This window comes from Barbus barbus (assembly GCF_936440315.1).
Source record: "Barbus barbus genome assembly, chromosome: 6".
Lineage (NCBI taxonomy): Eukaryota > Metazoa > Chordata > Actinopteri > Cypriniformes > Cyprinidae > Barbus > Barbus barbus.
The window spans coordinates 9,868,795-9,896,713 of record NC_136734.1 but is presented as its reverse complement, the minus strand read 5'-3'; the positions used below and the strand labels follow the sequence as shown (position 1 = coordinate 9,896,713).

General features: G+C 38.2%; 1 protein-coding gene across 1 annotated transcript; it reads right to left on the bottom strand.

The window, feature by feature from the left end:
• Positions 1 to 593: 593 nt before the first annotated feature.
• Positions 594 to 25,126, bottom strand: LOC306871705 (ribosomal protein S6 kinase alpha-4-like). The gene is made up of 18 exons (XM_079419813.1): positions 24,258 to 25,126; positions 23,364 to 23,435; positions 22,722 to 22,789; positions 22,339 to 22,489; positions 21,915 to 22,030; positions 21,154 to 21,261; positions 19,533 to 19,613; positions 17,166 to 17,269; positions 16,851 to 17,001; positions 14,689 to 14,850; positions 13,719 to 13,844; positions 13,479 to 13,612; positions 8,619 to 8,712; positions 8,286 to 8,456; positions 6,220 to 6,417; positions 5,478 to 5,637; positions 2,779 to 2,942; positions 594 to 1,561 (listed from the first exon to the last, which is right to left on the bottom strand). The coding sequence occupies exons 1-18, from the start codon at positions 24,343 to 24,345 to the stop codon at positions 1,349 to 1,351; spliced, it is 2,361 nt and encodes a 786-aa protein (XP_079275939.1). The 5' UTR covers positions 24,346 to 25,126; the 3' UTR covers positions 594 to 1,348.
• Between the last annotated feature and the right edge of the window lie 2,793 nt (positions 25,127 to 27,919).

Genomic DNA, 27,919 nt, shown 5'->3' with positions numbered 1-27,919 from the left:
TGCCATTGTGAAAGCCCTTAAGAACGTAAGGGATTGATTGCTGTCTTGTGAACTCAGCCCTTATGGTCGATGGATAGCAGAGTTGAACAGGTAGTGGATGTTGGGATCCCTCAGCTCAGTAGAAGAGACAAGACTGTGCACACTATTAATGAAGCACAACATTTCAAGTACACTGATAAAAGCAAACGCCACATCTGGTTTTCAAAGCCAGCGGTTCATATATCCAAACCGATCATGTAAGTTAGTGATGGTATATAAAGTGATCTCTACACACTTCACATGATAACTAGCAATAAGACACAAGGTAAAAAGATTGAGACAAAAAAAAAAGGTGAATCTCACAGAAACGGTCAAGAAATTTCTGGCTATTTAAAAAATATTTATTTTTATCCCCCCACACTATTAAAGTACAATTGTAAGTATATATTGCTGCATTTGTGCTGATTTGAATTACAAATAAAGAAATCTGAATTAACGAGGGTTATTTTTTTCCCACATTGCAGTAACGGCAAATATGGCAGGCAGGACTTGTGGTTTAATCATTTTTAATATTTAATTGTTCTCAAAATATAATTTTTTTTTTTTTTGATTTTGAGGAGAAATACAACTGACATGTCTTTGTGAGATTCACCCAAAAGTGTGGATAGGATCTATTTCTAACTGGTGATTCAGTGACTTTGTGTGGTCTGACTTTAACTGTTAAAAAATGTAAAACATTCAAAATACTATAGTCATGCAAACATCGAGAAAACTTCTGAAAGTAGTGATATGTAAATAGACTGTACATGATTCACATAAAGCTTTGCTCAGTGGATCATTAAAATACATTAAAATAGAAGTCCACTCTAATTCTCACGTATGGCTTTCTTGTCCACTATTCCCTAATATTTCAGCTCTCCCTGATCTCAGTTTCACGTGTTTCAATCGTCTCTTGCAGTTAAAAGATCTCTCTAAAAGCAGGTAGATACCCACCACATGATATAACATATTTACATTCATTAAAATGTCTACAGTCTCAAACAATGAAAAGAAATTACAAAGAAAACACCACTGGAGTCTATTTTATAATGTAGATCAATTTCCTTGGCATTGTGTTTACAGAGAGCCGCCTTGATAAAAAAAAAAAATCCTCTTTCCTCCAAATGACTTGAAAATCCAAGTTGATCTGCTGATCTTGTCAGCACAAGGCTTTACGCCTGCAGAGCCTTCAATAAATGTTGAATGTGTTGCCATATCAAAGTTATATTATTTTGCGTAGTCTTTTTGTATAGGTGTTTTTCACCCTGTAATGCTTTTGCAATACATTCTCTCACCACATCAAAGCAGCTTTTCAGTCAAACGGGAGCTGTCACAGTTTGGGGTCCTCGTGGGGATTCAAAGATTGGCTATTCTGCGTCTTGGAATGGGAAGCGGATGAGGAAGAGGAGGAAGATGAGGAGGAGGATGAGCTGCGTCTCGTTTCCACACCAGTACTGGTCATTTTCATCTTTCGACGTTTTGCTAGCGGTGCATTATCAACGCTTTTGAGGAAAAAGCCCTCACGTTTCCCCCGGTTAAATGCCTGTGGGAATAAAGAGACATCATGATGAAAAGCATACGAGTATATGAGTTTTTGAACATAATACAGAGAACACACATTTTGTCAGCAATTGTCTGTATTTTAATAAGAGGCCAATCAGGAGTGTTATAAAAATTCCAGGTGAGTCGCTCATTATTTGGGGCTCTATGAGCTTTCATTTACCATGTTTGATAAGGGTGAGTAAGTGAAAAATTTGTGGGTGAACTATCCATTTAAAGCTGCAGTCCGTAAGATTTGCATCTTTGTCACCATCTCTGTTTGAAAACCTGGAATTGCAGCTTTGTGTGGAATTATCTTGCTTGCGTGGTCTGTACTCTGGCACGGCTCCAGTTATTAATGTTAACAACATCAGCATTGTGTGACTATGTGTATTAGCATGTAAATTTCAATTTCTCTACAGTCTAATATCTAATTGTCATACCATTCGAATTTCATATTAAGAAATTATTTTAACCCAAAAAGCAAACTGTGCTCTCTTTGTACTGGTTTTCTATAAAATATAAATCTTGTGTAAACCCAAAATCTTTCATCAGAAGCACATTTAAAACTGGAATATAATTTCATTTCATTCACATGTGTTTCATAAACACATTATCCTTTCTGGATTACAATCCGCCATCAAAATGATACATTTAATTATTCTAGCTGCAGCGAGGTGAGAAAAGGCTATACACGATCCTCACCTGCAGGATCCTCACATGCGATAGCCTACTAGCCGCAACAACTTCTTTATGTTTACAGACGTGACGTAATGACGCAGTGCCATGCTCGAATTTACCACGAAAATCTAACCGTGCCACTCAGATTAGAAAACGTTATTATAAATTTACCATTGTGAATCGGGCTAAAGTGGTTTTGAACACTGGCTGGTTATGTACTTGCTCAAATATTTTGGATAATTTTTAACCAAAAAAAAGTTACGGACTGCAGCTTTAAGTATATAGTCTGGTTTTTGTTTTTTTAATATATTCAAATATGTTTTATTTTATCCCATATAACATGCAGATTAACTAATATTTTGGGGAAGGAAAGGATTTACCAATATCAGCAATCATAAAAACAATCACTGTTTTTGTTATTCCAACTGGTACTACTAGTGTGTAATAAATAATTTCTGTACTTTCACTCCATATGTACTTGCAAGGATTTTACTTGAATGCATCACTACTGAATTTAGGTATACAATGCAGATACTTGACCTTGTAGGTGGCATTGACATAGGTACGGACAGTCGGGCCGGTGGACTCCAGAACATCAGGGGTGCAGAGAGGAGTGGAGGACATGACGCCACCTCCCTGAAGCCAGGCATTCTCTTTCAGAGCCGAGAGCTTCAGCCGTCGCTCAGGATCTACGGTTAACAAACCTGTGAAGATGAAGAGGGAGATAAAACTTCAGATGGAAGCTAATTTGGGGGCTGCCAATATAAGCATCCTTCACCCACTAAAGCAGCATCCTCAGGCACCATCACACACTTTCCTTCCACCAGGGCACTGAACCTCATCCATCTCAATCTAGATGATCAGATGACAGCTATAATAACAAGCACTTGTGCTGAAATTGGACTGAAACGCGCTTGAGTGCCTGTGGGTCCCTGACGCCTGGGTTGGGAATCACTCATCAAAAGCTTTGGAGTGGTATAAAACTATTACAACGTATTTCATTGCCATTTCAGGTGGTAATCAATAGAAACTCCAAGTATTGGGTGAACACAAGTAAATTTCACAGGTCTCCGAGCTCTAAACCTATAAAGATTGCAATTCAGTTACTATGGATGATCACCATCTATTTCACAGAAGATTTCATGAACTAGCAGATCCTGTAACAAGGGCTTTTCCGATTGAATCCTCAATTTGGACTGTAACCTTAAATCTGATTTAAATGGCACACATTTAGGTCACCCAAATGGATTTTCTGTATATAGAAGGATAATATCCAATCATAGGAAAACTGCCTACTGATTTTGGAGTACTGGGACAAATCAGGCTAAAGAGCTGAGGAAAAAAAATAAATCAATCAAGGAATGTCTGGTGTTGCTATGCACTCTATGTATTCTTAAGTGAAATTAACATCAAGATAAAAGGCACAGACATATGCACACAAACATACAAAATATCAGTCCTAGCATTGCTAACTTCACATTGCAGCCTATTTATCATTAAACTAAAATGCAGTCAACCAAAATAAGCTGCATAAGTTGTTAGCACATACGAAGGCTGCTGCTGTATTTGGATACTGGAACACGTAAAGTACAAATTCATGTTTACAAAAGAAATAATAGTTTAGCAACCATATGTTACATTATGAATACGGACATTTGAATTTGTGCTGTATGAGAGGCACATTAATTTGGATTAAGCCATATGTGAACTTTGTATTCTGTTCTGTAATCTTCTCACCTGATTTTCCAGTATTTATTAACGCTTTATTTCGATAGTCCACTTTAGACATTCTACTAACAGTAAGTAACTTTGCAACCACATGTCAACTAGCAGCCATTAGAGTATTAGTAAACCGTCTGCTTAATATCTTCTAACACTTTATTTTTATGGGTCCACAACATACAACATACCGATTGATAATCTTTGCAAGTATATCAATTTATTCTACTAACCCTAAACCTAATCTAACAGTCTACTCTGAGAGTTAGTAGACATTGCAAATGAATGGGAATTAGTTGACATGTAGTTGCAAAGTTACTTATAGTTGGTAGAATGTCTAAAATGAACTATCAAAATAAAGTGTAACCATTTTTCTTAAATCCTCACTCACATCTCACCTTTTTTGCAATGTTTTTTCTCTCTCAACAATGCCATTTTAACCCAGTGCGACTTATATTCAGATGACTTGTTGTCAAGAAAATATGGTACTTAAATGAATTGAAATACCTAAAAGTTCTGTATAATTTGTGTGATAAGTTGACATCATGATTGACATACAAATGTGCTATAAAAAAAAATGATCTGAGTTGCGAAGAGTGTCCACATTCTCACCATTGTATTTTAAGCCACTTTCACACTTGGTTTGATTGCTTAGTCCAAACCAGAGTTCAATTGCTTGGACTTCACTATGAACCATACCCCAGACCACTGTTTTAAGCAACGCTATCTCACGACCAATTCGTACGTATTTTAAGAGGTGGCACATTCGTACGAATTCGTGCGACCTCACTCATACGATCTTGTACAATTTGTCTAAACCCCAGTGATGGGGGTTAAAGTTAAGAAGTTAAGAGCTTTAATATAAGTTGCAAGAAGGATGTTCAATTCTTAAATTTTTTTTTAAAAAGTTCTCAAATGTTTTGTTGGAAGTCATATTATTATTATCATCATTTTAACAAGAAAATGATTTGTTGTCATCTGAATGTATGGTGGTTCTTGCCACAGACTTGCTGATCAGCTATATTCAAAACACTTCGAAGTAGAGCTCAGGACTGCAGGAATGTTTTTTCAATCAGGTTTTAAGCATGCTCTAAGCAGTTGGCCAATCACAACGCACTGGGCCAGCTAGCCAGTCAGAGCACACAACATGAACTAAACAGTGCATTCGAGACACACTGGGAAGAGAGGTGCTGCAATAATGTAAAAAAATGCACAAAAACAAAATGCATTTTTGGAACGATCAAGAATGAAAACCTTTTCTACACCTCAAAAACCAAATCAAGATTTTGTAAAAGGGCATAAATAGGACCCCTTTAATTACTACAACTGATTTGAAACAACCAAATAAATTAATTAAACATCTTGCGTGTGGAGATGTAAGATACGTTGGAGGTTATTCTAACTTATATAGTATAGAAAAACTAATAACTAGGCTATTTCTGATGATGGCATACCCTGCCCTACCTTGGAGTAAGATTTTTCACCACCCAAGCAAGTTTTGATTCTTTCAGTAAAAATACCTCTCACTAAATCTTTGGCCTCTTCAGACACACCCCTCCAGGCTTCTCCATCCAATGAGAAATCTCCCTCCTTGATTTTGTGCATGATGTCAGCTGCGTGCGATGATGTCATTCCTTTCTTGTCACTCTGGAATGGTACTTGGCCAGAGAGCATGGTGTACTGGTGAAAGAGAACAACACTAATAATATCAGCATTTTATATTACATTTTTGGTTTTACATTTCTGAACAAGCTGTCAAAGTATATAAGAAACTAGACTTTTAAAAAAATGGTTCAGACAAACTTTGATGTTGGTTTGAGAAAGCCTGGCATTTTGAAAGATTAAAAGAGCATATTTGAAGGTTTTCGGTTTGAAGTAATTTCGAGGTCATGCAGGTCATAGATAGATAGATAGATGATGGATGGATGGATGGATAGATAGACAGAAAGCCAGATCAATTTAAACAAAAAAGTGTATATGCTACATATGCTACATAAAAGTGTATATGCTACATATGTATATGCAACAGTATATCCCCAGCACTAACCCAATGATTCAAGTTAAGTAGTTTAAATTTACTTTTGGAATTTACTAGATTTAATAGATTTTTGTTACTTTTCTATTTATTCAAGTTAAGGTATCGATTTTTAAACACTGACCTCTCCCCTGAATAAAACAATACATGTGGCAGTCCAGTCTAAAACAGTACTTCATCCATAAACATAAATATTCTCAAGCACACTTATATACACTCAAACCTACCAGGATCACCCCGAGGCTCCAGAGGTCACAGGCCTGGTCATATCCCGAGCTGTGGAAGAGCTCCGGTGCAGCATACTGCAGGGTGAAGCAAGGGGTCTGCAGGGGCGCACTGCCACTCCCCGCTGGAAACAGCCGTGCAAATCCAAAATCAATCACCTTCAACACAGAGTCATCCGACTCATCAGCAAACAGCACGTTCTGCCAGAGGAGGTGAAAAAAAGAGGGACAATACGTGACATACGGCTATGCATTGACAAACCACAAGAGGTTCTGCGTTACCATGATTTGACATTTTGGCACTGCTGATCCAATTATGATGCATCGCGATGTATTAAAACGTGCAGTGCGTATCGTATTGGAGGCAGTTGGTCTAAGCGATGGCTGAAAGATCTCATTTAGGAAAAAATCCCACTGATGAATATTAATGTCGACAGTCTCTCGTCTACAGTCCTTTTACCTGCATGTGGATGGCACATTAAAATTCCACTGCACGGAGACAAATCAGCACATGGATAGCTGAGCACAGAGTGAGCGCTGAATGTATAATATCACAGAGTGAAATCAAGCAAACTATGAGTGATGATCATACAGCTGACGGGAGATTTGAATGAGAGAATGAGATCCTGAATAGAGCACGGCCAGTTAGCGGTGCAACAGATGTGAGCATAATGCTTTTCTCAACGCATGAAAGCATCCTTTTATACATTTGGAGAGAGAAAGGCATTAAGGCTGTTCATTTTGTAATTGCATTTTAGTTGATCTTTTGAAGCATTCAGATATCAGGATGTCCATCCTTGTGTTCATTTATTTGTTTGCTGTTCAAACATCCACAAATCTACATATTAGTGTTGTCAAATATATATATATATATATACACACACACTATGTTGACAAAAGTATTCGCTCATCTGCCTTTAGACGCATATGAACTTAAGTGACATCCCATTCTTAATCCATAGGGTTTAATATGATGTCGGCCCATCCTTTGCAGCTATAACAGCTTCAACTCTTCTGGGCTTCTGGGTTTAGGAGTGTGTTTATGGGAATTTTTTACCATTCTTCCAGAAGCGCATTTGTGAGGTCAGACACTGATGTTGACAAGAAGGACTGGCTCGCAGTCTTCGCTCTAATTCATCCCAAAGGTGTTCTATCGGGTTGAGGTCAGAACTCTGTGCAGACCAGTCAGGTTCTTCCACAAGGTCAAGGTCTTTATGGACCTTACTTTGTGCACTGGTGCGCAGTCGTGTTGTAGCAGGAAGGGGCCATCCCTAAACTGTTCCCACAAAGTTGGGAGCATCGAATTGTCCAAAATCTCTTGGTATGCTGAAGCATTCAGAGTTCCTTTCACTGGAACTAAGGGGCCAAGCTGTGGAATATTTAGTAGCGAGGAAATTTCACGACTGGACTTGTTGCACAGGTGGCATCCTATCACAGTACCACGTTGGAATTCACTGAGCTCCTGAGAGCGGCCCATTCTTTCACAAATGTTTGTAGAAGCAGTCTGCATGCCTAGGTGCTGTGGACCTGTGGCCATGGAAGTGACTGGAACACCTGAATTCAATTAGGTGAGCGAATACTTTTGGCAATATAGTGCGTGTGTGTGTGTGTGTGTGTGTGTGTGTGTATAATATATATATATATATATATATATATATATATATATAGGGGAAGCAGGGCCTTCTCTGCTGGCCCTATAAAAAATACAATTATGTGAAAAAAATTTTTATTGATTATTTAGGTATCATTTTCATTTGTGTAATCTCCACAATATTGCCTATGATTAGTTTAGTTGAGGTTGAACTGGAATACCCTACATAAAAAAAGTCTTATATTAAAATGTCATGACAACATATCAATACATCAAGTAGACATGCTGTCCTTTTATGCTGATTTGTTCCATCTATCCATCATAAGAGACTAAACCAGACTTTACATTTACAGTGCAAACATCACTGTGTTTAGAGTTATTTTTAGCTCCCTGTTGTGGTGTTTTGATTGGCTAATAGGGTGTAGCTAGCAACCCTAGAAAAAAATTATATCTGTAATTCTCAGTATCCTGTCTCTACCTCTGGTTTGAGGTCTCGGTGTACGACTCCCGCCTCATGCATGTAGCTGACCGCAGACACCAGACTCTTCATCAGCTGACTGGCCTCCCATTCTGCAAACATCTTCTTTTTCCTTATTCGCTCCAACAGCTCTCCACCACGCAGCAACTCCAAAACCAGATACGTGTGATACTGCGAGAGATGGAAAAGAGAAAATATGAACAAAAAAAGAAAGTGGTGATATACAGGGGTAGTAAAACATATGTGACCAGGTATGTATACATATTACTTTTTTTGCTTAAAAACAGAAAAATGTCTTCATTTTGATAGCTAGGTATCGTATGTGTGGCATACCTGATCGGTATAGACCTCATGGAGCGTGACGATGTTGGGGTGAGATTCACACTGGCGTAGTGCTGCTATCTCTTTCTGAGTCATGGCCTCCATCCTACAATGGCAGAAAAACTATGAGTATGCGTGTGCGATATATGTCATCTATGATAAAGTCGTAATTGTTGTTTTAATGATATGCATTAGCGAGTATGTCACTCGCTTTGCAACCAAAAAAAAAAAACATGCCAAGAGTTCACATATTCACTGAAAGATGTAGCCTATTACAACAAAGTTAGAAAGTCATCTCAGAGCAACACTCAGAGGTGTTTCATTACTGAATGAATATTCAATAACCCATCCATAAAGACAGTTACTTGCTTAGTTTCTAAATGAATCAGCCATTTTAGGGCTTGTTTACACATGGTATTAAGTTGCATTTTTGTCAGTCCGATCACAAGTGAACAACGCTACACACAGGTGTAAACGTGGGATGAAAAAACTCATTTGATCAGACTGCTAATTAGATTAGATTAGATTAGATTCAACTTTATTGTCATTTATGCAGAGTACAAGTACAGAGCTAATGAAATGCAGTTAGCATCTAACCAGAAGTGCAAGAATATAGTGTTTTATATACATATAAGTGCAGAGTAAGTGAAGATATGATTTACAGAATATACAGTGGAATTGCTATATACAGTATTGAGCAGAGTATATACAGAATATAAAATAGGAATGCAATGTAGGGATTGTATGTACATTATGAACAGAGCAATGTAGATTATATAGATTACAGATTATATATACACATTATGAACAGCAGGAACGTGAGAACAGTGGTAATAAATAAATACAGCTGGATGAGTGTGCAAAGTATTGATAGAACAATGTATTCTATGCAAAATAGCAGTAGTGCAATATTTTATAGAAATAGTTTACTGTGCTTGTACAGTAACAACTTTAAACAGTTTATAGTGTAATGACTTGAACGATGTGCAGTCTGTGCAAAATATGAGTAGTGCAAATGCATGTGTTTAAAGTACTGTGACCAGTGCAGTAATAAGCAGGTGCAGGTTAGATTGGTGGTGTGGCGTTCAGAAGTGTCACAGCCTCGGGGAAGAAGCTCTTCCTGAGCCTACTGGTGCGAGAGCGTAGGCACCTGTAACGCCTGCCAGATGGAAGGAGGGTGAAAAGTCCATGGTTAGGGTGAGAGGCATCCTTGATGATGTTTCTTGCCCTGCCCAGACAGCGCTTATAATAAATGTTCTCAATGGAAGTTAACTGGGTGCCGGTGATCCGTTGAGCAGTTTTCACCACCCGCTGGAGTGCTTTGCGGTCAGATGCGGAGCAATTGCTGTACCATACTGAGATGCAGTTCGTGAGTATGCTCTCAATGGTACAGCGGTAGAATTCCACAAGGATCCTGGGATTCAGGTGAACTTTCTTAAGGCTCCTTAAGAAGTAAAGGCGCTGCTGTGCCTTTTTGACCAGAGTAGAGGTGTTATGGGACCAGGTGAGGTCATCAGAGATGTGGATGCCAAGGAACTTGAAACTCGACACACGCTCCACTTCAGCTCCGTTGATGTAGATGGGTGTGTGTGCATGACTCCTAGTCCGCCTGAAGTCCACAATGATCTCCTTTGTCTTCTGGGTGTTTAGCTGTAGATTATTGGTGGCACACCATACAGCCAGGTGCTGCACCTCATCCCTGTAGGCTGATTCATCGTCATCCTTGATCAGACCTACCACCGTGGTGTCATCTGCAAATTTGATTATGGTGTTGGAGCCATAAACAGGAACACAGTCATGGGTGAAGAGGGAGTACAGGAGAGGGCTCAGTACGCAGCCCTGTGGCACGCCGGTGTTCAGGGTGATGATGGAGGAGGAGAGGTTATCTAACTTGACGGACTGAGGTCTGTTAGTCAGAAAATCTAGAATCCAATTACAGATGGGTGTGCTGATTCCAAGCTGGCTGAGCTTGGAGATCAGCTTGGAGGGGATTACTGTATTAAATGCAGAACTGAAGTCCATGAACAGCATTCTCACGTGTGTGTTTTGACTGTCCAGGTGGGTGAGGGCAGAGTGAAGCGCTGTTGAGATGGCGTCCTCTGTTGACCTATTGTGGCGATAGGCAAATTGGAATGGGTCCAGTGTAGCAGGGAGACAGGATTTTAGGTGGGATGCAACCAGTTTCTCAAAACACTTGGCAATGATGGGGGTGAGTGCAACAGGACGGAAGTCGTTAGGGACCGAGGCAGTGGAATGTTTCGGTACTGGTACGATGGTGGAGGTTTTGAAGATAGTGGGGACAGTTGTTTGGGCCAGGGACAGATTGAAAATGTCCGTGAAGACCTCAGCTAGCTGCTCCGCACAGGCTTTGAGCACACGACCAGGTATTCCGTCAGGGCCAGCTGCCTTCCGTGCATTCACCTTACGCAAAGTGGAGTAAACGTCTGATGTGGAGAGAGTGAGAGGCAGTTCACTGGGTTGATGCTCAGCTTTGAGTGAGATCTCCTTATTATTTTGATCAAAACGAGCATAAAAGTGGTTGAGCTCGTTTGGGAGGGAGGCAGAGCTGGAGGGGGGCACAGAGTTAGGTGGTTTGTAATCCGTGATAGATTGTATGCCTTGCCACATACGCCGGGGGTCTGAAGAATTGAAGTGTTCTTCAATCTTCTGTTTGTGTGTGAGTTTGGCCTGGCAGATACCCTTCCTCAGGTTGGCTCTGGCTGAGCTGTAAGCCTCCTGGTCTCCAGACCTGAAGGCTGCATCTCTTGCTTTGAGCAGGAGGCGAACCTCTCTGTTCATCCAGGGCTTCTGATTGGGGAAGATTTTTATTTTTTTGTGTGTAGTCACTCTGCTCACACAGCTGTTGATGTGCTCCATGACAGAGTTGGTGTAAGTGTCAATGTTAATCTGAGAGTTTGTGGTGGCCTGGGCAGCAAACTCACTCCATTCTGTGAGCTGGAATTGATGTTGAAGAGTGGAGTCAGCACCTTCCAGCCAGATTTTAACAGTCCTTGTTGTAGGTTTCACACGTTTGATGACCGGGGTATACTTGGGGAGCAGGAACAAAGAGAGGTGATCAGACTGACCCAGGTGGGGGAGGGGTGTGACTTTGTAGGCATCACTCACATTAGTATAAACGTGGTCCAATGTTTTATGTCCTCTTGTAGTGCAGGAGACATTTTGATTAAATTTAGGGAGAACAGATCTAAGAGTGCAGTGATTGAAGTCCCCAGCAACAATAAAGGCTCCATCCGGGTGCAGGGTTTGTAGTTTGCTAATAGCAGCACAGAGTTCTTTCATAGCCACGTTAGCATTAGCGTCCGGAGGTACATAAACTGCAGCAGCAACAATGCAAGTAAACTCACGTGGTAGATAGAATGGCCTGCACTTGATAATCAGGAACTCCAGCTCAGCAGAGCAGTAGGTATCAACAATGACAGAGTCTTTGCACCATGATTTATTTACATAAATGCATACTCCACCACCCTTGTTTTTACCAGAGGTTGCTGCTACTCTGTCAGCCCTGAAGAGAGCACGTCCATCCATATGCACCACGCTGTTTGGGACATCGTTGCAGAGCCATGTTTCAGTGAAGAACATAACATTACAGTCCATAAGCCATTTCTGTGTGAGGGTCCAGATCTTTAGTTCGTCCATCTTGTTCATCAGAGACCGTACATTGGCAAGGAAGATGCTGGGCAGAGCTGGTCGATGTGGGTTTAGCCTTAGCTTAGCACGCAGCCCTCCACGCTTTCCCCGTCTAATACAGTATAGTGCAGATGCTTGTGGTTAAATGCATTCAAACAGCCACAAAAGACTGCATACTCGCTGCATACTGACCTGATTCTTAATGTTGTCTTATTATTCTACTTGAATTTATTTGATTAAATGTAAGAATTTAACAAAGGAGATGTATACATCTAATAAGGTTAGGAAAAATTGCCCTTATAGAGGTAAAAAATGTCCTTTCGAAAAACAGTTTTGGGAAGCATATAGTATATCACTCCTTAATGGAAAAGTTCATTTCTGTCACTGCTGTGAACTAACCAACACACAAAATATGAAGAATATGAAAAGCATTGGAAGTCAGTGATCCACGACAGGCCAAATTAATCCAAGCACTTGCACAAAAACACAATCTATTGACAAAACCCCAGAAAATATCAAGATATAATTTTCTTTTTGTCAATATCAAACACTTCTAGTGCTAAGACTAAAGCAATGTTGGAAATAAAATGTCTTAAGGCTGGTGTTTGGGAACACACTGTATAGGCCCACTCTACTATGCTATGGGGAGTTATTGTGTTATGAATTAGGCTGAAATGTTTAGTGAGACGTTCTCCTGTACAAATAAATATGAATAATCTCACGCAATTATTAGTGAATTAAACACATTCTTTGACTTGGCAAATATGTTAGTAGTCACTTAGGACAATAACATAACATCCCAGTCTCTCATTATATTAAAACTGGAATGCAATCTCATAACTCAAACTTCTAAACTTTTTTCTCTCTTGTGCTGCGGCTGAATAATAGTCAAGCAAACACTGTAATTCTCCAAAAACAACAAAATAATTCAGAATTTAGAGCAAACTGAGGTTTTTTTAAACCAGGCTGAGAAAATGAAATATCTTCATAGAACATGATCTTTACTTAATATCCTAATGATTTTTGGCATAAAAGAAAAATGGATCATTTTGACCCATACAATGTATTTTTGTCTATTGCTAAAAATATACCCCAGTGACTTAAGACTCAGTGCTCAGTGCTCAACCCATATTCTTTAATTCATTTGTGGAAACCACAAATAGTGACTCAAGCAATGACATAAATGTGGTTTGGCAATGAACAAATCTGGTTTAACGTCTCTACCTTCTGCTGATGATTTTTACAGCATACTCCTGGCCACTCTGCCTGTGTTTGCACTTCCTGCAGACAGAAAAACTACCCTCGCCCAGTGGAGCCCCCTGCAGGCACAGCTCATAGTGGTGAAAGAACTGGGAGTCCTGAAAAAAAAAACAGAAGAAACAATGCTGTTTAACATTTTTCACAACCTAAACAATGAATTTCAAAATTGTCTTTAAAAGATTTTTTTTTCCAGGTGCTGTGTACCTTTAACATAGCACTGCGCTGAACTGTAGCAGAACCAGGCCTGTCAACATTCACATGAGCATCCAGAGCATCCGCCATCACCACATTCTTATTGAACAAGATAGAAGGAGCCACAAAAGAGTAGCCCTGAGAGCAAGAGAAGACAGAATCACTACAGAGATACAGAGTAAAATCTAAAATCCCTTCTGAAAAAAACTGGTCTGGTGACTGGTCTTAGCTAGTCTGAAAGAATATTCTATTCTCAAAAAAAAAATGCTCCATGGAAATTTGAAATTAAATGAATACAAGTCAATTATTTATTTAAGCTGGTCTAGCTGGTCTTCCAGACTGGTTAGGCTGGTGTATAGCTGGTTAGACTGGTCTGTTTTGGTTGTTTAAGCTCTATTTTCCAGCAGGAATGTGTAAAAACTGTATAAAACATCATGGAACAGGGTATACATAACAAAGAAGGTGTTGCGTGTGTGTGTGTGTGTGTGTGTGCATGTTTATGTGGTTTATGAGGACACAAATTTGTATAATGACATGGGTATGACAGAGGTATTACAATATGAAGGTGATTTATGAGGACACTGCCTATGTCCCCGTAATTCAAAAGGCTTAAAAAACATACTAAATGGTGTTTTTTTGAAAATCTAAAAATGCACAAAGTCTCCTGTGAGGGCTAAGTTTAGGTGTAGGGTTGGTGTAGGGCAATAGCACACACAGTTTGTTCAGTATAAAAACAATTACGCCTATGGAGAGTCCCCATAAACCACAAAAACCAACATGGGTGTGTGTGTGACATGATAGGGGTGTTTGGGTAGTATGTTACAAAGCTGTACTGCATCTGTGTATGTATGTGTGAAGTGACACTATCGGTTGTTATTAATAATGGAGGGCTGTGGCAGGAAATGGGATGTCATGTACTCTATGCATGTGTTTGTCTCCATGAAAGGGGCACAGGGACAGGTGTGTTTGCATGTGCGAGTACCTGAAACAGACGGTCTGTACTAGGTGGTGTGCTGGCAGGAGAATAGACCGGCTCCATTCCTGTAAACTCCTCTGCAAAGTTACCCACATCCAACTCATTACGTAGTTCTGGTCGGAATGGACTCTGAACCTTTTTCTCAGCCAAGTCAGACCAGTTTAAACCCTGAAGAGATCAATCAGATTAGATGTGTGACAATCTCAAAATGTATGTGTACACTTAAAACACTTGTCATTGTATTAGATCAAGTATCAAGTGTCATTTGATTTGATTTGTTTGTTTGCTTTAAAGATTTAAAATTTTTCAGATTAGACATTTTAAAAAAGAAAATTGGAAAGAAAATAAAATAAAGAAGATTGTTAGGCTTTTAAATGATGAAACAACAGACATGCAGTTCAGATTGAATACTAAATATTCAGACACTTTTGTTTGTGAAACTAAAAATCACTTTGGGATTAAATTTCTCACATAAGAGAAACATACACTTTACTACACCTGAAAATAAAAAAGTTGTATGCACATTGAGAACACACTCTAAAGGCATTTACTGAAGCTAAGCTTCAAAAATTGTTATGAAGATCTGTTAATTAAATTAATTAACACATATGGCATTAACCAAGGTCTAGGTTCCTTCAGTCTTTAAGAAGTGGGTGATGCAACCTACTTTACTAATGTATTGTGACACATTTCCAAGAGAAACAGATTACTTAATGAGGGAAAAAATGGACGGGACTTAAAGGGATAGTTAACCCAAAAATGAAAATTCTGTCATCATTTACTGACCCTCAAGTAGTTCCAAACCTGTATGCATTTCTTTGTTCTGCCGAACACAAAGGAAGATATTTTGAAGAAAGTCTGTAACCAGGATGTTTTGGGGCACCATTGACTTCCATAGTAGGAAAAAAAAATACTATGGAAGTCAATAGTGCCCCAGAACTTTGAACGTAGACATTTCACCCTCTATAGATATATTTTTCATGTCTGTAAGGCAAGTATATACTGAGTTTCGTGCTCAAGTTCACAGAGACAGAGACGGCAGAAAGCGCATCCTGTTTGCTTTCATTATTTTACAAAAATGCAATGTTTTGTTGTTACTGTGAGCGCACACAAATAAACAGTCTTTACAGATTCGAAAGATGTATTAGGATTCTCTTATCTGTATGAGCAAAAATGACAGAGTATTTTAAGAGCAGGTGACCGCACCGGCACCGCCAACTGTCATGCAGCGAGCGCGCTTATTCAGCTTCAACACTCTGCACAGACACTTGAATAGCGAACATTTTTCTGGGTTAAGCGGCCATGTAAAGGTCCTGCTACTAAGATATTTCAGATGATAAGCCATATTTGAGGTTGATGAATAATAGGTGAGCATTGGGATGTCCTGCCCGATGTACTGTTATTAACACAAAGACCAGCCATTAATGATCTGTCTATCACGGACTGCATGACTTCGTCTGTCAATTTTTTAATTTTCTGCGACTAACAAAATGTTGGTCAACCAAGCCTCTTCTCAACGACTAACAGTTAGTTGACTATTAGGGGGCAGCCCTAGAAATAAGCATATACAACAATAAATATAAAAATATAGCCCTAACCAATTAATATTATTATATAATATTATTAACATTATATTATCATAATAATTATAAGAATATTATAATTTTATTATATTACAGTTAAGAAGTCGTGGCCTTCACAAGTCGTGGACTTCACATTGCGTGGCTACGACATAAGAATTTTGTTACCTCGACAAAATTATCTTGTGGCCATGACATATTATCACGTTCCCACAATTTAATATGCCGTGGCTACGACAAAACTAAATGAACCGAACATGTCCCCTCCCGGTCACCGTAGAATGGCTTTCCTGAGGTAAATACAATCGATACAATTTTACAACCTGTTATAGCTTATCCACGTTGTGTGCACGAAACAGACACATCGTCAATCTGAGCCACTGGAGAAGCGCTAATTAAATGTCACCATTTTGATCAATGATTTGGGCCCTTCCAAAACTGTTCTGATCGAAACTAAAAATCCATTTTCAGTCACCAAATTTTCTACATCACTACAATGATTACAACAACATTAAACACAGAGTTAAGGTGTGAGGAATAAAAAACAGCTGAAAAGCAAAGAGAAAGAAGATGGAATGAAGAGAGAACCTTAAAGAAAGGATGAGACTTAATCTCCTCGGCTCCTCTGGGACCAGAGCCCAGTCTTTTATGAGGGTCCTTCACCAGTAACTTTCGCAGGAGATCCTGAGCCAAGGGGCCAATGATGGAGGGGAATGGAGGCTCACAACGCAGAATGCGCCTGTCAGAGACAGAAAGTTCATTTAATAGGGAAATAACTTATCTGATCCAGTCATAACAACTGTTGTTATCACTGGGAGTTTAAGAACTGTGGGAGTTGACTGTGTATAAGGATGGATGGAGAAAATCTTTAGAGTCATGGAGGTCTGCCCATGCGAGACTCACTTGGACACCTCACTCTGGGAATTTCTCTCTCCCTCCAGAGTGAACGGAGACGCTCCCGTCAACAGCTCAAACATAAGTATCCCCAAACTCCACCAGTCCACTGCCTACAGATGGGAAGGAAGGAACTATTACCACTATCATACATGTCATGGTTTATCACTCATTAACAGTGTTGAGCAGTAACACATTACTTAGTAATGCATTACTGTTATTTGAATACTTTTTTAGTAACGGAGTAATTTTCAAAATAGTAATTACAGTATAGTTGCAAGCCGAGGTCTCTATACGTTACTGCTGCATTACATTGCTGACAGAATGCAGTGTTTTATAATCTAGATTGTAAAAAGGATGTAGCACATGCACTGTCAAGTCCAGTGCCAGTGGATTAGAGACCTGCACTCCCACAAGACACGACACAACAGAGTGTGGTGCGGGACAAGATGGGCAAGTGCTGGTGCGGGCAGACACTCGTGTGTGTGTGTGTGTGTGTGTGTGTGTGTGGGATGCGGGAGGATAAAATGATTCACAGGACTCCCGTGAAATAGAAATATCTAAACATGAAATATCTAAAACAAATAAATTATTATTCATCTATTGCACAAAAGCAACAAGAACTAATATAAAATAAAAATAAAAACGCTTAACAGGCACAGAGGCAGAGTTTCTATTTAGGCCACAACACGTGTTTGCAGCGTTAAGCAATGTTGATTTCTGGAACGCAATGGCCAGTCAGGAGTGCAGTGCTGAAATGTGCATGCTCACGAATCCTCTCATTATAACACACAAATTGTAGACATTATGAAAGATTCATTATGCATATATTCATTGTGTTATAACAGAGCTTTGTGAGATTGAGATGAACTGAGATGTTATCTTTTTAGAGATTATTAAAGCAGCACTCTTTGCTGGCATTCTGCCATGCAAATCCATGTGTACAGCAGCCTATGCTTGCTTTAGTTAAAAATAACTGTGTTCTGTGAATGTTGATGCTTTAATAACAAATATTTATCAGGAGCGTTTATACTGGGATTCATGTCAACTTCATTAACATCATAGAAAAAAGTAAGATAACTAATAAAGTAACTAATTACTTTGAAATAAAGTAATCAGAACAGTAACATGATTACTTTTAAAAGGAGTAATCAGTAATTTAATAACATTTTCAGAGTAACTTGCCCAACACTGCTCATTAATCAGAATTTGGTCAATCTCACAAAACCCTGTCAAAAGACCTAGTCAGACAGTAATTGTTTCTCATGGGGCGTATGGTAATTTCAACCTTTACAAGGGCCAGACGGTGTTTTTATTGCCATTCGAATCCAAAATTTTGGTGTTTGTCTTCCACAACCAGCATAAAAATTCCCAGCCAAATTACCTGCTGGTTTTGACACAAAATCTGTTTTATAGACCTTTTTTGCCACTACCAAGACCTGTATGGTAAACTGTGCTTTGTGATAATATGCATGCGATTTAAATATAGATTATTTTATTACTAAAAGGCTGAAAACTTAATGAGAATAACAAACTTTTGAAATGGGGCATCATTATAGTGTGCATTATATTTTTTAAATATTCATTATACATTTTATATAATGTAGAGCTTGGACAACAAATAATTTTACTAGTCAAACAGATAGCCATGTCCAACGTGTACCTTATAAGCGTTTGAATTAAATCATTTCTGCTAATTTCCACTTTATATTTAAATAATCAAATCATAAACAGGATATTATTTTCTATTATAAACTTAAATCAATTTCCTTTTCCACAATGAATAACATGCCATCTGAATGTTTTATCACTGAGGTGTTTCACGGCATAACATTTATTGATTAAAGGTTACAGGTGCCATGCAAATTTATTTCTACAGACGTTCTAATGGGAAACGATTACCATCCAAATAGGGTTCAAACATGCCTAGATCATTTTTTGATGAAAATCATAATGTATTGTATATAAATGTATATTTTGCTTTTTGCTAAATAAAAAAAAATTAAAATTAAAATGCAAATTTGACAAAACAAAATTCATTACTGTAATGCAATAAAAAGTCATCACTCTAATGTAAAATAAAATTCTCATTACTGTGAAAAAAAAAGATGCGAACTATTACAGCTTCACATGTATGAAAGTAAAATATACTTTCATACATACTTTCATATACTTTGTAGGTAATTACAATAATGAGAATCGTGTATGTAAATAATGAATCAAGAATTATCAAGAAAATGAATTTCACAATGCTAATTTTTTTGATTCCTTTTTGCAACTATAGCTCACTTTTCTTTTGATTATGTGAAATGAAATGTTTTAATATGACATATAAAATTATTTTGTGAGATTTGTCAACTAATTCTCTCCTCTCACCTTGCCATGGCCAGCTTTCCCTCTGATAATCTCCGGTGCCATGTACTCTATAGTGCCACAGAATGAGTAAGTCCTCTCTTTCTACGCATGAACAAAACATAGCAGCATGAGAACTGCACACTGGATTACAACATGGATACAATGGAAAAATATATACAGTCATGGCCAAAAATATCGGCACCCTTGCTAAATATGATCAAAGAAGGCTGTGAAAATAATGCACACTGGCCACAATTAACAGCACCCTTTTATTCAATACTTTTTGAAACCTCCATTTGCCAGTTTAAGAGCTCTAAATGTTCTCCTATAATGCCTGATGAGGTTAGAGAACACCTGACAAGAGATCAGAGACCATTCCTTCATCCAGAATCACTCCAGACCCTTCAGATTCCCAGCTCCATGTTGGTGCTTCTTTCTCTTCAGTTCACCTCACTCGTTTTCTATAGGTTTCAGGTCAGAGAACTGGAATGGCCATTGCAGAATCTTGGTTTTGTGCTCAGTGAGCCATTTTTATGTTGTTTTTGAGGTTTTTGTTTGGATTATTGTACGGTTGGAAGATCCAAACATGGCCCATTATAAAATTTCTAACAGAGTCAGTCACTAATTGATTTTTTATCTGTTGGTATTTGATAAGAATCCATGATGCCATGTGTCTAAACAAGATGTCCAGGACCTCCAGCAGAAATATAGGCCCACAACATCAATAATACAGCAGTACATTTCATTGTACACATGGGGTACTTTTTATCCCTGTGTTCACCAAACCCAGTGCTGCTAAAAAGATCATTTTTTAGTTTCATCTGACCATAGAAGCCAGTCCCATTTGAAGTTCCAGTCGTGTCTGATAACTGAATATGCTGGAGTTTGTTTTTAGATGAGCTAGGAGAATTTTTCTTGAAACCCTCCCAAAGAACGTGGTGATGTAGGTGCTGTTTGACAATTTATTTATTTTTTTTAAGTTTTCTGACCCCGAGACTCAACTATTTTCTGCAATTCTCCAGCTGTGGTCCTTGGAGAGTCTTTAGCCACTCAAACTCTCCTTCTCACTGTGCATTAGGACAATATAGACACACGTCTTCTTCCAGGCAGTTTTGTAACATTTTATGTTGATTGGAAATTCTTAATTATTGCCCTGATGGTGGAAATGGGAATTTTCACTGCTCTAGTTCTTTTCTTAAAGCCACTTCACTAATTTGTGAAGCTCAATTATCTTTTGCTGCACATCAGAAATATCTTCTTTGGTTTTTCTCATTGTGATGGATGATTAAGGGAATTTGGACTGGATACATGGCTGGATAATTTCATTTCATGAATATGAATGGGAATATACTTCAGAGATATATTACTCATAAGAATTTCTAGGGGAGCAAAATAATTGTGTCCAACGTGTATTTGAGAAAAGCATTTATTTCATAATGATATTTCCCCCCATTTTAAATTCTTATTAGCCAATGGAAGGTTAGATTTTTGTGAATTTTTAAATAAAATATCAAAAGGATTAAAAATGCAGATTAATTTTCACAGCATTCTTTGATCATATTTACCAAGGGTGCTGATATTTTTGGCCATGACTATATAAATCCAAACTACAGATATTATTTGTTAGTTTTTATTTTCTCACCTCCTCTTCTAGAAACTCCTTACTCAGCCCAAAGTCTGTCAGAACCAAATGACCATCGCTGTCTAATAAGATGTTCTCCAGCTTAATGTCCCGGTACACAATGCCAAGCTGAAAACACAAGATCAAATAAAGTACAGTAAAACTGATAATATTTATATCCTAATTTAAACTAATCTTATCATAATCTCTTTTTATAGATTCAACAGTTTGATCTTAACCGTTAAACTCAGTTTAGTAAAAAAATATTATAAAGGTTGGATAATAAAATATTATTGATCAGTCTAAATAATTACATTTGGTAACACTTTAGAACAAGGAACACTTATTCACTATTAACTACGACTTTTCCCTCAATAAATTTCTAATTTGCTGCTTATTAATAGTTAGTAAGGTAGTTGTTAAGATTAGGTATTGGGTAGGATTAGGGATGTAGAATAAGGCATTAATATGTGCTTGATTACTACTAAAAAAGGATAATATTCTAGTAATATGCATGCTAATAAGCAACTAGTAAGTAATAAAGTGTTACCTTACATTTCTCCCAAACAGTATTTATAAATGACTTCTTTTCCTCCCTGCATTTAATTTACAAATAATTTAGGCATAAAAATATTTAATTAAATCATTTTAAATTGTATGGTTTTCAGCATATTTAATTAACTGTATAAGTGAAATGAACTCCACGAGCTTACATATGCATAAGCGTGTAAGTGCTTATCAATGAAAGCGTGGGCAGCAGATACTCCAGTAGATGTTAGTACCTTGTGCAGATGCTCCAGGGCCAGGATAATTTCTCCAACGTAGATCCTCACCTCATCCTCTGAGAAATGATCTCTCTGATACAGGTGAGTAAACATCTCTCCTCCACTCACATAGTCTTCCGAAACAAAAACACACTCACAACATTTTCCAAAAACACCAATTTACTAAAAGACAAATAGCTAGAGCAAAATAAGGTGGGTGGCATGACCAGTGTCTTACATGATAGTGTATAAGTCAGTTTACATCACAGTAATGGCACATTGGCACAACATAGTTCATTTTGCTGAATTCAAAAAAAACATATTGTACCCAATTATATAGTAATGCCATAGGCATTACTATATAATTGCTACAGTCAGATACCATCCATAAAACAGCAAGCACAAGTGAATCAAGATGGAGTCTGTATCCTGTGCTGCTTACCTAGTATGAGATGCAGTTTGGTTTGCGTCTGAAAGGCGTAATGGAGGGTGACCAGAAAGGGTGACTGGCGGATGTGTTCCAGTACCTGCCGCTCTGTTCTAGTGTGCTCAGCAGTCTTTGCCTTCTGAACAATGGCAGCTTTCTTCAGAACCTACAGGGAAAGAATTGGCAAAGAACTGTACTTGTCATTTGTTTTGATTTTTTCATCCCAATAGTAGATATTGTAGATTTCTATTCGAAGAACCAAAGCACAGTGGCAAAACTGTGTTTTAAAAATGCTCAGCTCTTCATATTAAGCACACACCTTTAAGTGCATATTTTTGTTTGTTTTTACTAACTGAAGGACAAGCAAAAATTAAAGTGTGATAACAGACGGTGCAAACCTTCATGGCATAGAGTTTGCCTTTATCGTGGCCGCTAATTTTTCTGACCAGGAACACTTTCCCGTAAGCTGACAAAGAGAGGGAAAAACAGAGATGTAGCTATTTAAAGAGACAACTCAACCATGGAGCATGAGTAATTTCAATGCTTAAACCAATTAAACAAAAGAGCCACACATTATGCAAATCAGCATATGAAAATCTTAATTGCAGTTGCTTATTACACTGGAAAAGAAAATGTATTATGAACTACAAAAGTATACAGTTATTACTTAAATGATTCATACGTTGTTAATAAGCCAACATTAAACATGCACAAGCTGTTTGGGCGTACACTAGGTCTGATTACGGGTCTGGTGTCTCTAGTGGTCTAGCTGATTATTACCCTGAAAGACTGAAAAGAAGTGTACAGCCCATTTTTCAGAGAGCTTGTGGATTGTAATATCTCATAAAGGTGTACTTGTTTACCTCTAAACATCAGTAATAATGTCAAACAACAGGAAAAATGTGCTAGATCTACTACATGCTTTCATAATCATTAAAGTATAAATATTGACAATGACCTTTACGGGATGGACAAACAAGTAAAGACAAACTGTAGCATGCAACAGAAATACTTTTGTAAGTTCAGCGCAATGTTCTCACCTCCAGTGCCAAGCACTTTGAGAAGTTCAAAGTTCTCCATGCCAACTTTCTCAGTGTATCCTGTGAGGTTTGCTGAGAAGGGACAAACAGTGAATGTACACAACAAATCAGCCATTTAAATCCACACACGCACACTAGTACACTACAACATCAAATACATTTGATATAATACACAGTGCATGCAGATGCAATGACAGAGAAATTTGGGCAATGCCAAATATATATTTTCCAGTTCCATCTAACATTAGAGATATCAGAAAAGAAACGGTGCATTTTTTTTTTCTTCCAAAACCTAGCACAGAAAAAGAAAATGGTTTAAACTGGAAAAATAATCTGACTGATACTGATAATTAAAAACATATATGCCAACTTGAAACAAATATGATGCCACTCGCAGCTAAATAAACAACCAGTTTTGATTTACGCAATCTGATAAAGTTGTAAAGTTTCTCAAAAGAAAACACAGACAGAAAATGTAACAAAAAGCACCACATTATTGCAATATTTCTATGGGTTTTCTTTGAAATACCAAGTAATAGGAAAATGGTAATTATACCATACCAAGATAAATAACCACAGTACTTTAGGGTAAAAAGAGCCAGATTTTAGAAATATTAAGCATTAAATATTACATCATTTTGACCGTACAATGATTCTTTGGATATGCACATAAGCACCATGATAAAACAATGCTAGCATTATTTGAAGCACCTTTAAATATCATGGTATATGATCCAATGTAAGCTAATAAATAATTAAAATAATGTAAATAAATTCAGAATTAAATGCCATGATACACATCAAAATATCTTGGTATGAGCATCACCAAGATACAGCACAACCACTTTTGTAAAGAAATCAAAACACACCGGGTGAAATCTTTCAGTCACCTACCATTAGTGATCTCGTGTTTAACAGTGCAAACTTTACGGTGGGTTTCTTGGTCGGAGTCCTCGCCACTACCACTACTTTCCCCTGACATGATGTCTGATTTCTAGACTATTTGATCAGTAACTTAAAGTGATTTTGACAGCCTGCTTTTCCAATGCACAAACATCTATATTATGCACGGCAAATGTCGACACACGGATTTCTTTTATAAAGCGAAACTTTGCACGTTATGACAGGGAGAATTACATGTTTTTGTTATTCTCTCAGCTCACAAATCCGTTTGACATCCTGCTGTGAACACTAATCTTCGCGCACGACCTAAATATTAATCTCCACTTTTGATAGGCGCGCGCACAGCCATATACTTTAATACCGTTCAAAACAAGGCGACGATATATGGTATTTTAACACCTGAACTACAGCTAATTGATTATAATGTGGGCCATAAATGGCTGTTATTTCCGTATTTCCAACTTCGACACAACTGTGGTGAGGTCGTCCGCAACTGCAGTGAAGATCGCAGTCCCTCAAGTGCGGCTGTTCACATTTGAGCTGATCTCGTTAACGTTACCGCTGTATTGCCAAAAAACACACTTCAAATAAAGCGATATTAGCTCTGCTAACGAGCCATACACTGATAGCGTACGTGCTAACTATCAACCATGACAGATCACGTTAAAAATGTCCCTAGCAGCTGATTCACTAAAGCTGAACGGGTGTATTTTAGTCCTTTGCTCCTTCCTTCCGGGTGTAGTTATGCCTGACTCGCGTTAAAATATGCGTTTGTTTTGGAAAGGAAATTAATTTAACGATAAATGCCTGGAAGAAAGTGTAGTAAGGATCTTTTCAGCTACGGAAGCCGCAGTAGTGGTGTTCGAACCGCGAGCCAATCGTTGTTTTGAACTGGTTCTTTCAGTTGTTTTGAGAGAATCGATTCGCTTTTTAAAGCACTCGAATTGTGGACATGGTTGTGTTCTCTTTGTTTAAAAATGTGTGAGGTGAGGTTGGAAACGTAAAAAGCGATCGGCTGTATATGGATATGTTTACTTCATTATAAACCATGACGTAATAAGTATCCTTATTAACTTATGCCGTGAACGAATTGATGATTCATTTTGTGAATTGGTTCATTAGAATTAGCCGTTCGAACGAACCGATTCGTTCAAATGATTCTGACTTTCCGATGGTAACCCGAAGTGCAGCTATTGGAAACTGGTTCAGAGTACATCAGACGTGTGGTTGGGTGGGTTGGTTCTCTGTGTAGGTGGCGAAAGAGAAAAGCTGGTGCAATCCAACTTGCCAACTCCCGTGCTACAGGACAGCCTCTCCCTATAACGACAGCAGGGCTTTTATCTTGCACACCCTTTTTGGATCTCAAGTTGTATCTGTGTAATTCCATTCCATTCATGTGTATGGTAATTTTGAGTATCGATTAAGCGAGTTATTGCTAAGAGATAACAGATATAACAACAACAAAAAAGGGGGCACCACAGCTTGTGTAGCCTAAATCCATTTTTTTTTCACATACATGTCTAGTACAAATAGCCTATTAGTTTAATATTTACAGTGTATGGAAGTGAAATATTATATATATAAATATATATAAATAACATTTCACTCCATACACTATTTTTATATATATATATATATATATATAGGCCTATATAATATGGCAAGTAATAGTCTAAATATACGCATTTATTGTCAGGGTTTTGTGACAGAGCCCTGACACTCCTCTTTTGTCTCTTTCTTGTCTGAGCGTGCGGTCTCGGGTGTGCTCGAGCTGAGCGCTCTCTTGTCTGTGTGCTTTGTTTCATGTTTGGAATGTGGCACTCATTAAAACTGAGAGGGGATTGGGCCTTTTCTGTGATTGCCCCTAAATTGTGGAATAGTCTTCCATTGTGTATCAGAACTGATAAAACATTGTCTAAGTTAAAACCCCATCTGTTTTCTCTGGCTTTTAATGTATATTAATTTATTTTCTTTAAATTGTTTTGCTTTGTCTTGCTTTGATTGTTGTTCTAAGTGCATTAATGTAAAGCACTTTGGTCAACTTTAAGTTGTTTTAAACTGTGCTCTAGAAATAAATTGACGTTGACATTGACTCATGTCTTGTTTGGTTTCGGTTCTGTGCTTGTGTTTGGGCACTCACGCTCCATGTCTTGTCTTTCATGTGAGCACACAAGCTGTGTGTTCATTCACTTGCCGTGCGCTCTTGTCTTGTGAGGGCTTGGTTTATATTGTCATTGTCCTGTTTTGTGCTAACACGCAGTCGTTAGTTAGTCATTAGTTCATGTTATGTTTTGTGTGAACACGCAGCTTATGAGTTTCTCATAGTTGCGTGTTCTTGTCTTGTTTTGTGTGAGCACATGGCTTGTGAATGCTTTCATTGACCAAGTGCTTGCGTTTTTGTTTTGTGTAAGCACATTGTTTTGTTTGTTTCTCTGTGCCATGTGCTCTCATGTCTATTGTCTAAACCTGGCCACATTGTTACCTGATTATTGGTTCAGTTAGTTGTTCCACCTGTGTTTCCCTTGTTTGCTCCCTATTTATTCTCCTTGTGTTTGCAGTCCTGTGCCAGTTTGTTATTGCATGTTTACAGTCATGTTCCTTGCCTGTTCCTGTCCCAGCTTAGCCTGTCAAGTTGCCAGCTGTGTTTTTCCCCCATGGGGTAAATTTTGTTATTTGTTTTGTTTATTTTTTTACTAAATAAAACCAATTCATACCTGCAATTGTGTCCTCGCCTCACCCCTTCCCGAACCCTGATACATATCGGGGTAAGATGGAAACTTGACAGTGAGAAGAATACTTCAAAACTATGTGTTAGATTATATTACACTCTCTGCCAAATATGTAAACCTTTAAATACCCTACCTGATATATTTTTTCAGCATTGATAGTATTAAGAACCATTATTGATAACTGAGCACCAATAAGTAGTGTATTGTAGTGTAAATATTTAAATAGAATATACTGATTAGCAACAACATTAAAACCACTGACAGGTGAAGCGAATAACACTAATAACTATAACAAGTGTTAATAACTAGCAAGTGAACAGTCAGATCTTGAATTTCATGTATTAGAAGCAGGTAAATGGGCAAGTGAAAAGATCTGTGTGACTTTGACAAGGGCTAAATAGTGATAGATGACTGAGTCACAGCATTTCCAAAACGGTAAGACTTGTGGGGTGTTCCCAGTATGCAGGTTAGTGCCTACCAAAAGTTTAAGAAAGAAAAGCTATGTGTCAGCATAGAGAACATTCCAGTTTGCTGAGTATGGGGCTGCATAGCAGCAAAGAGTAGCCATGATTATCCCTGTTCACCACTGAAAGCGACAATGGGCATGTGAGCATCAGAACTGGACCATGGAGCAATGGAAGAAGGTTACCTGGCCTGATGAATCACATTTTAGTGATAAGGTAAATGGGGCACATGCATCATTTGCCTGGGGAAGAGATGGCAGCAGGATGCACTATGGGAATATGGCAGGCCTGTTGGAAAACTTTAATCCCTGCCATTCATGTGGATGTTACTTTGACATGACCCACCTACCTACAGATTGTTTCAGACCACCCCTTCATGGCAATGGTGTTCCCCGATGGCAGTGGCTTTTTTCAGCAGGATAATGCACTGTCAATTGTTCAGGAAATTTTTAAGGATGTG